Source organism: Bombus fervidus, chromosome 3 (genome assembly GCF_041682495.2).
Source record: "Bombus fervidus isolate BK054 chromosome 3, iyBomFerv1, whole genome shotgun sequence".
NCBI classification, from domain to species: domain Eukaryota; kingdom Metazoa; phylum Arthropoda; class Insecta; order Hymenoptera; family Apidae; genus Bombus; species Bombus fervidus.
In genome coordinates this window covers 17,913,300-17,927,564 of record NC_091519.1, presented here as the reverse complement: position 1 = coordinate 17,927,564, position 14,265 = coordinate 17,913,300, and the positions used below count along the sequence as shown (strand labels likewise).

Here is a 14,265-nt window from a genome sequence, read left to right as displayed (position 1 = left end):
AGGCGAAGGAAAAAGGAAGAGCGAACGTGGAAACAATGGTTGGACGCGGATAGAGAGAAGGGAGAATATCGAGGCAGCCGCCAGATTACGAGAGAGACTGAGCTACTTTGCGTCGAGCTACTCTCACCCTAGTCGACGCTTTGTGCAACGTCTCGCCCACCACCTTTTCATCCCCGTGGCTTATTTTCGGCCGAGGAAAGCCTCGTCCGACGTTTGCACCGTCATGCCTCTAACCGGTTCAACCGGATTTCGAGATTGTTACACGATTTTAGAATGATTAATCGTCATAAATGCGCGTTGTACAGGACGATGCCTACGTTGTAGGAACTTCTGGGTCAACGAACATCGATTCAGCGACGTTGAAGTTGCTAAAAAGTTAGTAGGTTAACCAGGATTTAAACAAAGTTGCTCGTGTTAACGACGCATCCAGGTTTATTGTTTTATCCCATGATCCTGCAGGAAGCTATATGCCGATTCGACCTCTCGGTACAATATGTATTTTCCCTAAATCCTTTCCCGTGCCGTACGTTGAATCAATATTTTCGTAACCCTGTTCCACGGAGTTTCCCTCTTTCGAACAACTTCTCGAGCAAGAACGAGCGCATACAGAGACGGCTCGGCTCGACGTAGCAGTTCGAAACCTCCGTCAAACGTACACCGACATTTTCTGCCAGCAAATCGAGTTAATTCCGTCATAAGTTGCCGCCTTTCCTGTTCCCTATGTATCGTTATTCCTCTCGTTAGATATTCCGTTTTCGCGTCTGTTTATAACTTGCGTCGCCCGGTATATCGATTCTTTTTGCTTTTTAATTCCGTTTCGCCAAACATCGTGAGTTTTACGAATGAAAAAAAGGGAAAACACGACAACACGTTGTTTCTATTTTTGGCGGACAGGAATGGGCGAGCAAAAATTGTTTGTCTTTATCGCCGACCAAACGATTCGAAATACAAGAGGGTGAATACACGAGACAGAAAAGGAGAAAATAGCGGAAACCCCGCACGAATTCCTTTCTCGGTCTCGTTATTTTTCTTCTGGTATATCTTGCCCCCTTAATGGAGGAACAGCGTTCGATTTTCCGCGCGAATGGAGTGCCTCTTAAATATTCAATCCACCGCGTTACCCGGGTTTGTCCTCCTTCATTCTCTCGTGTATATTCTTCGGCTTTCTCTTCTTGCTTTTCTCCCTCCTTTCCAGATGGAAAAAACCATTTCTTACCTCTCGACGAGAGCTCGACGAGCCCTTTGATTCTCTGACTTCCACTCGAACCTTCTTCGAATATCCGTATCGTAGCGCAGCAGATGAGGCCGCAGGTCTTTCGTCGGGTATTACGTTTTTCTGGTTGAAATCGTTACGCGATTTACGCCTGTTTAACCCTGACCCGCGGCGAAACTTCGAACGAAGGTTCTTTGCATCGATGAAAGTTTCTTTCTTTTTTTTTTTTTTTTTTTTTGTTTGTTTTTGGTTTAACAGTCTCTGTAAGCTCGTTTCTTCCTTGTCATAATGGTAAAGTGTTTCGACGATGGACTTTACATTTTGTCGAGTATCAAAGTTGAAGTATAGGTTTAGGAGATTGAGGCATCGAAAGGTTAGTAGGTCGCGCAACTTTCCTCCCAACTACTTTGCGCAGATACGTGTTAGGCAAGTTTGGAGTAAAGGGAATTCTCGAAACGAAAAGGAACAAGCGCGAGAGAATCGTATCGCGAGTATATCTCAAGTATGCGTCGGTTCAGCCTCTTTTCATGAATCTTTCGTCGAACGGAGGCGCGGCATCCGAAATTAGCGGCGGCTGTCGGTGGTGTTTCGACCGCAATTTACATGCGAAAAGACGGACGAAAATTAGGAGAGAAGAAGGGTAATATCCTCGAAGCGGAGATGGTCCGCTCGCGAGAAACGAGCCATCGTATCGTTTCCATGGAATCGAGATCCTCGTTCGCGCTTCCATCTTGAGCTTTCGAAATATTCGAGGAAAAACACTCGAGCACGTTAGAAAGACGGGAAGACATCGGGATGGAGAGAAACAGAGCCGGCAGGAGTGTCTTTCCTGCAAGTTGGTTTACTCGGCGGGTGCTTGCGCGAGCTCGACTTTAATCGATATTACCGCCCGTGGAAATTAGATCTTCGCGGAGCAGAAATAATTACAGAAGAGTTTGGCCATCGTGGCGGAAAGGGTGAAAGACTCCCCGAGGAAATTGTGATTTCATTTGTCTTTAATGACGAACAGTTTAAGCGAAAGAGAGGAGAACGCCTTGGACGGACTTGAAAAAAGCTCGAGTACCTCGCGAGATTCAAAGGAGAAACGCGATTTCTTTCGCGTTCTTTTCTTTGTCTCGCATCCACCCCTTTTGTTCCACGTCCGGTGATATCGATATTGCAGCCGTAATTACGGCCAATTTTCTTTTTCCGCTAGTGGTGTTTCGCGTTTCTCCTGCAACACCATAAAACGATCGATCGATCCTTAAACGTTGATCCGAGGAGACGTGATAGAATTGCTCAAGACGAATAATCGTCCACGCAAAATGTTCCTTACGAAACACGGTGTCCCGATCGTGCTCCATGTAACGAGAAACGATATTTCCTGCAATCGATTCTGCCTACCCGTCTACTTCTCGTTGACATTTTACCACGTCTTCGCGGATAACTTCTTGATTATTAGAAACCACGTCGAAGCGCGTGGGCGATCGTCGTAGTCCCCGATGAATCGAAAATACTTCGACGACTAATATCTCTTCGAGCATCAACAACCACCAGCGATAGAACCCAACGAGACTCGTGTGTTTTTCTTCGAAAATCTTCCCTCGTGTATCAGATTTCCGGACAGGGAATACTCGAGTAACTTGTGCACGAGTCTAGAAACATCCTTCTCCAGTTCTAAAAGCGATTCGGTCGTGCAGTTAAAAACAATAAGCGAAAAGGTGTATGGTGGTATAAAAAGAGAGCCGGTGGCGATGGCGCGGCAACGACGATGGACAACGGGGAACAGCAGCCGCGGAGATCCGGCTCGTATCTTGCTGGATCTTGCGTGCGAGTGTCCTTGCGGAAAGGGGATGAGCGTGACAAGGAAAAAAGGAGCGCGAGAAAGGGCGGTGGTGAGAGAAAGACGGGAAGGAGTGGCGCGGGGCGAGGCTTTGGAGGAAACGCGTCGGCGGATCGATAGAAGCGGTTTCGAGCGGCGCGCATGCGAGCCTGGGCACCAATGGTCGCGCGAGGGTAGTTTCGACGAACCTAGCCGCCCTTGGGCGAAGGAGGACGGGGACAGAGAGAGGCGGTGGTGTGTGCGACGCCCAGGGCCGGCGTCGAACGCACCCTCGATTCCAAACTTTCTACCCTGTCTCGTTTCTTTTCTTTTTCTCTTCTCTTTTCCAACTATTTCGTTCGATGCTATCCGTGTCTCGTATTTGCGTTCGAGTCGTTGGTTGTTTTAACAGTTGCAACAATAGCGTCGACGAATACACAGGGCATCGATATTTGCGCCGTAAACGTACAAGGTAAAGAATTTTGCAGGATGTATACGAAGGTGTGTTCTAATGGGTTCAGCCCTGACACGGGAGGGCGCGTGTTTCACTCGATAGCGGATCTGGCTACCGGGAGACGGTGCAACTAGCCAAGAATTAGAACACCTGCCGCGTCTCACGATAAAACGAATCTATGGAGCGGCGAGTCGAGGAGTTTAAGATGTACGGGTGGACGCGAGATTCGTCGAAATTGTCGACGACGCGCGTGCTTTCGTATTCGTTGGGCCGCGTGTATGCCTGCTTGTTCGCGGGTTTTACCACGTCCGGATGCATGCTTTCCAGTGTCGGACAAGAACAGAAGCCTGTTCGTAAGGATATCACGTATCGGCGCGGCGCGGCGTTGGGCATGCAGATCTCTGCACCCCGTTCTTTGTTGTTCGCGTTCGCGCGTTGCTGCACGCCTCGACTTTGCATGGACGATCGCTCGACCGTAGCAGCTGTACCACGATCGTTTCCCTTCCTTTCCTTTTCTCTCCATCTCTCTCACCGTCTCCGTCTAAATCTGAATTTGAAGGATGTCGGTGTTGGAGATCGTATTCTCTGTAATTTGTCGATGAACGAAGAAAAAGAATTGCTTCACAGAGAGGGTAGAACGAGGGATGCCATTATTCTACGCACGAGGTTGATCGTCGTGGAGGGTGAAGGACCCGTGACACCGAGCACCGCCTACTACTCGATGACAGTCTTTACGCTATCATTCACCACGGTAATATAATTACACGCAGCCGTACTTTTAACCCCGTTTTGCTACAAAGAAAGAAATCTTGAGGTTTTGTCCTATGATACGTCTCGATTCTTTCGATTCGCCTGAATATTGATGAGGAAAGTACGGCCACCGATGCACGAGCTACCTCGTCGACTATATACCGTGCTCACCGGGTTATACACGAGCATGAAACATTATCGTATTACCGTCGTTACCATAGAATTCTGGCGTACGCTTCTAGCCGGTGCATAGAAGCCGGCTGTTTGATCCTATCGCTTCGCGTTATCCAACGCATCGATATTTAACCAGTGGCTCTCACCGGTTGAATAATTACAGATCGGTGTCTAATCGCCTTACCGTTTGCGTCACAGCCTTCGTCATTTTCTTTTTCACGCTCTAGATTTCATCTTTGGTCGATAACGATCGATAGATCGCATCGACATCGTTTCGCTGCTGACGCTGCCCGATGTATAAAACTACGTTATTACTGAACGGAGATCATCGATTGACTCGAAATTAATACGTCTTCGCGCCGATAGCGTTTTATCCAGGATCTCTAAGCGATCGAGAGAAACGCGCGTCCCATCTATAAAGAAGGAAGACACGACGCATTAACGAGGCTAAGCGTGGAAATTTATTTATCGACCGGCAGAAACGCTGTCGATAATTAGCGGTTGCCAGGCCTGCGATTTTACCGCGAAGGTAATTGAAAATTGCCCGCGTACTCTGCATCCCTTTCGCGCCCTCTCTCTCACTCTCTCTCTATCTATTTATCTATCTATCTATCTATCTATCTATCTATCTATCTCTTTCACGCGTTGGAAAGCTACCTTAGAGTCGAGACAATCAGGAACGCGCTATCTATTCGACGCGATCTTCTCGTTACCAATTAGTCGCCGATGTAACGGGCGATTATGCGCCGATGAAGCATCGCGCGATAGCCTGTTGTCAGTAATAAACGAGCCGGGAGATCGTCGATGCTTCATGAACAAGGCGATCGATCGATTTCGACGAAGGTCGCCTCGAGACATCCTCTTAAGGACGCTTACCCTTCTCCTTTGCTCGACTTTCCACCGCCCCTATACTGTCTCTCCTTCTTCTGAGACCGAGAACTCAAACAAAAGCCTGGATATAGTGACCCAATTCCCTTTTACCGTATCGCATACGCTCGTCAATTTTTTCCTCGTATTTTTCTCGTGATCTACCAAAGTCTACCGTTCACTTGTCGTGTATCTTACGATGTCAAGGCACGACGACTCAATTCATCGACAAGCTCGTAAATCGTCTCGTTACCAACCAGTCACGATGGTCACTGATTCGTGACGGTATTAGCCGGCACCTGTACAGGTAGCAGGCCGCAAAAGAGGCCAAGAGGGGGACAGGTGTAAACGACCCACGCGACCGTTCACCCTTTTCTCCGACCCTTCGATGAAATTTTCAGACCGGACAGGCAGCAGGTGCACCGTCGTACCGAGATAACGCGGAATCGCACGATTGAAAAATTCCTCGGTCAAACATCGGCTCATTAGCAGCCTCGTTGCCGCCAATCGAACCGCCTAATTGCGTGTCGACGATCGTCCAACGAAAATTGCCACGAATTTCATTGACCAGAAACCTACTCTCGACTCGATCGAGAAACGTATGGAAAATTGTCTTCTTGAAGAAATTAGGATCAACGTAGCGGCAGCCAAGAGAGTAAAGAGTAATCAAAGTCGGAAGAAAATGATTCCGCTGACTTTTACTTATGTCGTAAACCTAATTAATGGAGGCTTTAAAGATAAGAAAGATGTTCGTGTGTGTGGATACACGAAAGCCAGCGTGCATCGCGGCGGAAGATCGAAAAGGTGGTCGGTGTCTACCGACGTACAGGATATCGATCGAATGCAAAGAATTGTCAGTGGTTTCCGGAACTTTGCACGGAGCGGATGACCTGATACGAGTATACCGTACCAGGGAATATCGTACATGTATAAAAATATATACCACTGTGTCAGAGAATGAAAACCGATCCTGCAAGAATATTAACCGCTTCGTATCGGTCACTGTGAAACAGAAGCTTTACATAGACTCTAACTCGGAGATAGCAACTTTTACGATTAACGGGCGAGTAACTTTCTCTGTTAGAAATGTCTCAACTTGTCGATAAATTGGAAAGTCAATCTCGAGTAATTGGATTTTGATTAGTGTTATTCCTGTTAAACGCATTGAGGACGGGTGACGCTAATTCGCGTCTTACATACTTCATGCGGTATCCTACAAAAAGTGTTAACTACCGTTAAATAAAACAGCAAAAAAGGCAATAGATGCTATAAACAAAATCTTACGAACGTGTTTTAAATTAAGTAAATAACATTGGTCGCTCGGAAAGTTCGTCCGACTTTTAAAAAATTTAGTCGACGTAAAGAATCATATTGAAAACTTTGCCAGATACGTGTTCGATCAAGGTTCTGGGATAAGCGCCATGCCGTCTCTCATGGTCCTCTTACCGGAAGATCGTCCGGGAATATGCGGCAGCATATTTTAGAAGAAATTGTCGGCGCTGAGAAACAAAAGCATCCAAGGAGAAAATGCCACGTATGGGACAACGCACGATATATTTGTAAATTCTGCGTGGAACGTCTCCATCGTGCACATTTTTCCAGCATATCACGCTCTGAGAAACGTTACTAGAAGTATCTTTAAATATGCTCGTTGATTATTAACAAAATATTACACTTGTTAAACACACTCCTTTGGATCTTTTCCATCGGTCGAAGAGTACGCGGGAATTCAGGCTATATGCTTTGCAGAGCATATCGTGCTCGATGCGTTAACGAATCGATATCTCGTTTCCATATGAATCACGGCGATCGATCGAAATTACGCGTAATTCCTATTCGGAAGTCTGGACGTTTGCTTCATAAAAAATTGCAGAGAACGAGGTAATTACGCGAGCGTGAGACAGTTGGTTGGACGCGCGATTCGGTCATCTGGAGCGTGACGAAGGAACGTGCGACGCGAAGACGACAGTGTCCAGTTCGGTTGTTTTTACACACAGTCTCGGCTGACCGTGCGGCACGAAGCGCGCGACAAGGTGCGCGCGCGCAGCGCCGTTTGAAATTCGTGGCGCGGCGCGGCGTGGCGCGGATCCTCCTAGGGGGCTGCGTTCCTTCCTCTCCCGGCTTTCGTTCCACGTCCGTTCGTTCGTTGGGTTCGTTCGTTCGGTCTCGCCCGCTTCCGCGCCGCTCGCGCACAAGTCGATGTAAGGTCGGCGTGTCGTGCCGCGAAGGGAGTGTCGCCGGCCATCTCGACGCCCTCTCGAACCGCTTGGACTCGCGACGATTCCGACCGATTCTCGCCGGCCCACCATGCTTCGTTCTATGTTCCTCTTGACGGTTGTGGTCGAGCGCCGGTTGCATTCGCGAGATCGCGACGCTGTTCCCTGATCGGGTGTTCTCGAAGAGTTGCTTGCACGAGACATCGTTTGGCTTTCGATGGTAGTAGGATCGTCGAACGATACCAAAGTGTAGTTGGTTTTTTGGCTACGAGAACTCGAACTAGCGGAGTCGTATGTAAAGAGTGACTCGAGGAAATTAGGATCGCGAGTGAAAGGTTGCCGAGCTCGTCGAGACGGTAACACACACGGCCAGGGTGTTGCGCGTTCGAAGAACGATCGGACAGCTTCGATCTTGGAAGAATAGAGAGACGTATCCCGATTCGGCATGACGAGACGCACCAGGGGACGGTAGTTCCTGGTTGATAGGGATGTCCTCGTGACATGTTACCCCGTGACCTTGGCTGTCGCGACTACAACGCTGTCCTCCGTGGAGAGGCACGCCTCCTGGCGCACGGATCGAGCGAGGATAACGGTCGATCGGTGTCGTTTCATCCACGTGGAGTCGAGTACCGCCTGCTGCCCGTGGTGCAGGTGAAACCTGATTACGCGGTCCCGTATGTTCTCTGCTGGAGGGTACCCAGCACGACGATCCACAGGATCCAGGTCCCGCTACAGCATCATCATCAGCATCACCGACAACATCGTTATCAGCGTCGCCATCGACAGCGTCGTCGCCGACACTTTCAAGCAACGGCTACGCCTCGAAGACATCCTGTCCCGTTCTTCGCGGCGTCCAGCTATCCTTTTCCATACGCTTGTAGTAGCTCGCAGCGAGGCGATCTTCCTACAGTATCTGGTATGGAAACAAGGTGAGCCCTGACTAGTTTCGGGGATACGTGTCTACGCTGTCTACCGGACACGTTGAATATCGCGAAAATTATCGCGTCAAAGTGTTTACGTATTCCGTTGTTCTGATCAGAACGCGCGCTCTGTACTCTTTGATATTTGATTTCCGTGATTAGGACTCGCTTCCAACGTCTAAGCAAGTTTCGAGATTAGATTTCGACCGAGTGCACGCTGTGTTTCACTCGATGATATTTCGGTTTTGAAGATAACTTTTACGGCGTAACGATAGTATCACGAAAGGCTAACACTGATTCACCGTAGACTATCGAACGGTGCAGCTTGAAACGTTGAGTGACACGCCAGATTTTCTGGATCATTTTCACGCTGCGACGGACTGCACTGTGAGATTGTAATTCGGTATCGAGAAACTTTTCAACGTTTCACCCGTCTCTCTCTTTTTTTTTTTTTTTTTTTTTTTGTTGGTTTCGTCGAAAGAAAAAAGATCGATACTCGTGCCACCGACGGAAGAGCAAAACCAACGAAGGTCGTTTCTGATTGGCTAGGCAGCTGGGTGAAGGCGAGATGCAGTTTCGTCGGCATGCTTTTTACTTTTTATCCATCAACCTCGATCTTCTCTTGTTATTAGCTTGCCTCCACCTTTTCCCTCCGCGAATTCTTTGCCACGTTTGCTTCTTGAATTTTTCCGTTCTCCAATTAAACGCCTATCTTCGATCATTATCTCCGATAGAAGAAAGGAGAAACGCGTAGACGTAAACTTCGAAGCAGACGCAATTCGATTATATAGAAATTTACCTTTGCTCCCCTGCGCACTGTTAAACCCCTCGCGAGACGCGACGCCAGATTGTCGTTCAACCCCCTTAGCCTCCTGGTCACACCCTTGTCGGTTTTTGACAGCGACGTAGAAACATTTCGTCGTCACCTCGAAATTCGATACCAAACAGGTGTTGACACAATGGCAGAGAAAAGTCGCTGATTAGCACACAGTGGAGTTGGCGTTGGATTGTATCCGTTGCTTATATTCCGCTCGTTGAGTGGCGTAACCTCGTGATCCGCCGATCTTTTCGACCCATTTGCGTTTTACGTAGCCCCGCGTTCGTTCGTTCGTTTGTTTCTTCGAACGTTTGCGAAACGACAGTTCCCTTGCCTGTTGTGTGTCATACCAGAAGCAATTCAAAGATATTGCGACCAAGTGAAATATAGGATGATTTTCCACGATCTCGTAAACATCTTGGTCAACTTCATATTTATTTATAGTACGTTACAAACGAAATTCTATTGAAGAAATACGAATAAGCTAGTTTCGTTAAAGCTCGAGAAGTCTGGCAGGAGAATTCGATGCTCCCATGCGGCGATGTCGCTGCGTTCTAAACCAAAAAACTAAGTCGACGACGCCTGCTGCGTTCGCCGGCGTCGACAGATTTCTTCGCGTTCGTTCCTCGACCTCCCGCTGCTCCGGACACTGAACTCCGTGCGGCCAACAGTTTCTTTCCAACCGGACTTGAAAAGTGGAGTGATCCTTTCCCGACTGTCCTTTGCGCCGCGAGCTGACCGGAATATTAATCGAGCCGTTTGTCTCGGCGGTCTTGCACGCGCAAAATAATATTCCTGCTTAACGCGTTTCCGAAACTACACGCGAATATTGATGTCGGTCACGTGCTGCTCTTCACGCGTAGGCGATTCTTCTTTTCTTTTCCCTTAACGCGCTAGGAAACGAATATAACCAAGATCTCTCAGAAGCAATCTTTCACTAAATAAAGTACATCTCTGTTCGAATCTGCTCGATCGCAATTGTAGAAATCTGATCGAGGAACAAACATTGTATACGTATTTCGATAATATTTTGTATTACGTTCGATATCGAGTAGAAAAATTGAATTTCTGTAATGTGTTTTAAAGGGAAGCACGATCGAAAGTGATAAATGTTGTCAAACTTTGATCAAAAGTGTATTTAACTCGATAAAAGGATCCTTAGAGCTTTGTGTTTTAAAAGTTTAAATAAAGAAGCAGATAACATTTTCATAGTTTCAAAAATCTTGCGCATTCTTCGTTCTCCCGTGAAGGAATTTGCGAAAGGATTTCTGCGAAAATCCTGAAAGGAAAAAGGTGGAAAAAGCAAATGCGAAGGATTTCGCTGACCGTTCACGGTAAACCATTTGCAGCAGCTGAGTTGGCAACTGGTCGTGGCTTAAAAGCTCCCCGAAGCTCCGACGACCTATCAGCGATGCTTTTTAAGTTTTTACATTCGTCCCGTGGTCAGCTCTGAAGAAAAGCACCGGGCTCGATGAATTCCCCTGATAAAACCGCCCGATCCCCATATTTCTTCCACCGTTACCGCGATTCGTGCCGCGTGAAATCTTCTTGAAAAACCACGACGTCTCATTCACCGATTCTCCTGTAAAAGTCAAACTCACGACTTTTCCCATTTTTTTTTATCAGAGAATGTTTTTTCGATTTTTACGTTGGCAATCAGTGCCACGAGTGTTATATCTTTTTGGAATTTTATGAAAATAATTATACAAAATACACCGTAGTTTTTACGTGGAACTTGACAACTCGACAACGTGGACAAAAGTCGTTCGTAGGTGTCCATAGAAATGCAGCGAACTCTGTATCACGAGTGGGTGATTCATGCAGAGATTCGTCTCGATTAAATACATTTTTATCTCGGGATCTAAGCAAGCTGGGCCATTACGGCGAGACCTACGGGAAGATTCATGAGGGCACGGTTATTCTACGGGAGCGTAATTTTCTAGGGTGGTTGCAGGGTTCGCGAGACCGGCACGGTCGGTGGCGGAGGAAATTCTAATTTTTCAGGGACACCTTCGTGTGCCACGGAAGGGGTTGCGCGCCGCTATCGTCGCTGCTGAAATTGCAACGTTCACGAAAGCGGCGGCCGTTATCGATCTCTCTTTCGTTCCGTGTCGTACATGCTGCCGACGAGTACGTACGTGCTCGTTATCGCCCTCTTCAACCGAACGACACTTTATCTGGATAAACGGCGAATAAAAGGGACAGAGAGAAAAACTAGCCCGATATCGCGACGTATGAGAGACGACCTTTCCTTCATCGAGGCCAGTTTTACCCTTATTTTACGCCTTCTGCTAAGGGGGATGAATCGCTGTACCTCGACCCGAGTTATAGAACTTTTCTTTTCTTTCTTTGAATTATTCAATCTACTTTAGTCAGCCGGCTTTGGTTTCAATTTTCCGCGTACTCGTAACCGCAGGTAAAAGATCCTTCGAGGTACGCACGAGGAAACAAGGGAATTGACCTGCTAACTAGTTGTACACAGTGGAACAGGTTTGTCACGATCAGACAGAGAAATCGCGCGCGGTAAGAGTCGCGCGAAACGGAGAATCTAAAGGGTGTTTGGTAATTCGGCGATCGAATTTCATACGCTGCTTTGTTATCGACGTAATTATTGTTTCGACGTAGTTGTAACCAGCTGTGCAAATATCGTAGAAAAGAAAACGCGAGAGTTATCGAGTGTGTCGTAATCGCGTGACATTAATAAACCCGTGGCTTGATCGGGATTCTATACGTATCCAGCAAGTTTCTTTCGCTCAACCTTTCTCAGAAACATTAGCGCCATTATCTTGTAATTAGAAATTCACTGAAAGGTTACGTAAGGTAAATGATTTTCCGATTCCCAGCTGCTCACCGTCAGTGAGCGAAAAGAGAATGTTAATAATCGAACGGTAGATGCATCCCTCTTCCAAGACGATTTCCAATCGTCTAAAAAATGTTACTTACACGTTGTTGGGAAGGATTCGATCGTTAGAACGGAATTCATCGAACGAAACGGTCGTTCGGATCTCGCTGGAATCCCTCTTCTTCCTCGAGTGCACTCGTTTCTGCTTCATCGATCCTCCAGACTATCGAATCCAACTAGTTTTTGAGAATACTCCGAAAAAGAAGGAACATTTCCAACGAACATCCGACTGCGTTTGCACGTTGGAAGCTTGAACCGTTTGGCACGAGACACAGGACGTTCGATATCCGTCCTAATTTCGTAAAGTTTGCAGCTGATCGAACGAAGCGTGCCGTCGAGATAAACTCGAATCTCACTCGCCGAGCTTTATACGCTACAGGTGAAGATAGAAAATTGAAAAACCGTGGGAAATGTAAACCTTTGAAAATTTGAAAATCGAAAACAAAGCACGACGAGATAAACGCGAACAAACGAAGCGAGATATTTTCACTCGCGACAATCACGGAACGATCGTACTAGCGTCTTCTTTCACGTGCATCGTTATCCATCGTTATCGCGAAACAGCCGGGTTATCGTTGTTTCTGGCGTCCTCGAGCTTTGAGGATCGACCCATCTGTCACTCGGCGCGGATCATTCCGCAGATTCCATTCTCGGATAAAACATAAAATATTACAGAAAGTATCGCGGCAGCGTGAGAATGATGCCGGCGATATCCGCGGAGCTGTTTGCCGCGCTCAAAAGCGACGCTGCCGCGAGGAGATTCCTATAAATTGTGCGCAGGTGTTGTGCCTCTTCTTTTTTCCATGCGATCGCGCGCGTATCGACGTTGACTTTGAGTAAGTGGCGATTCCAGCGATCTCGCGAGAGATCGAACGGTGTATCGCAGCCTTTTGCACGGATCGATCCTTGTCGAGCGGCGAAAGGTTGCTCGTCCGTGTCATTACGTTTTATCACTGGCATCCGTGACGTCACCAAGTTATTTTCGATTACGCGTACCGTTACTTACAAGACCGAAGGTGCGACGACCCGTTCGCGACACTGAAATATCGCTGCCCCCCCAGACGACCGTGAATAATTCTCGTTCGACCGCGCGAATTTTCTCCGATCTGCCATGCATTTCCTGTTTGCTTTCGTCTTCTATCAAGATATCGATATTAGCGAGATTTTTTTAGGATTTCTAAAATATAAATCGATGGAAGAAACGGTGAAAATTCAATGGGATTATCGACGTTCGTGAGGTGTCGCAAAGTTGCGAGATTTCTTCGATAACCCTGACGAATCAACTGGAAGAACAGGAGCGTCAGATCGAAGGTTTTTGGAAATGAAAGGTGACTTTTAGAGAAAAGCGAAGTTCGTGGTTAGTGCGACGTGTCGAACGATGAAAATCCTTGGATTTTCGTGAGATATCGAACGGTCGATAATTCTCGCGAATGAAAGACCGTTGACGTCAGGAACAACGCCGTGCGAGATTTTATTTAAACCGTGACAAGCAAGTTGAATGGCCTGGTGATAATGCGGCGTTCGTGCTACGTCAATAAGATGACATAGAAAAAACCGAGTACGAAGCTATTCCGTAAAAAGCGAGATTACGTTATTACTTCTGTTTTGCGCGATGTAAAAGCGATTGCATCGAGAAGAAGGCAATTATGTTAAAGATATACAGGTCCTCTTTTTAGGTTGTATCAGCGTGTAAAGCAAATTCATCGAAACAGTTTCGTGTTTTCGTTTATCGTTCGTATACGCTACAGAGGAATGAAGCCTCGCAACGACTCGTGTTTTTACGCGTTACAGTCTTCTGCACCTGCGGAACTTATTTGGAATTACGTGTTTCCTGTGCACGCTCGCCTCGTGCTCGCCCCTTGCCTGTTCAAGAATCTCGTATTCCCGAGGAAACGATTATTTACCATCAACGACTCGTTTGTTCATTGTTGACATCGTTGGTAGAAGGTAATCGAGGCAATTGCTCGATTTTCGATCCAACTCGAAATCCACGATTAAATAATGGTTTCCATACCGACAGAGGATGTTCTCCGTTGCGTGTTTCGGCGTTGCCAACGTTCTGTCGTAAGAACAATGAAATCCATTCGCCGCGCATGCATAACCGATCTTCCATCGGATGAAAATAGAACGGTTGGCGAGATGAAAATATCT

At 47.1% G+C, this 14,265-nt stretch overlaps 1 protein-coding gene across 4 annotated transcripts in view; it reads left to right on the top strand.

The window, feature by feature from the left end:
* LOC139985651 (protein gustavus-like) overlaps positions 1–14,265 on the top strand; it is a 186,838-nt gene that overhangs the window by 75,403 nt on the left and 97,170 nt on the right. For 2 of the 4 annotated variants that reach the window (XR_011799465.1, XM_072000239.1), the window contains exon 1: positions 7,488–8,404. The exons of the other annotated variants lie outside the window; for them this stretch is intronic. Coding sequence is in view for 1 of the 2 variants with exons in the window: in XM_072000239.1 (XP_071856340.1) it covers positions 7,977–8,404 (428 nt within the window). In the remaining variant the exon portion in view is untranslated. Of the gene's footprint in view, positions 1–7,487; positions 8,405–14,265 lie in introns of those variants that run through there. 4 annotated transcript variants of the gene reach the window in all.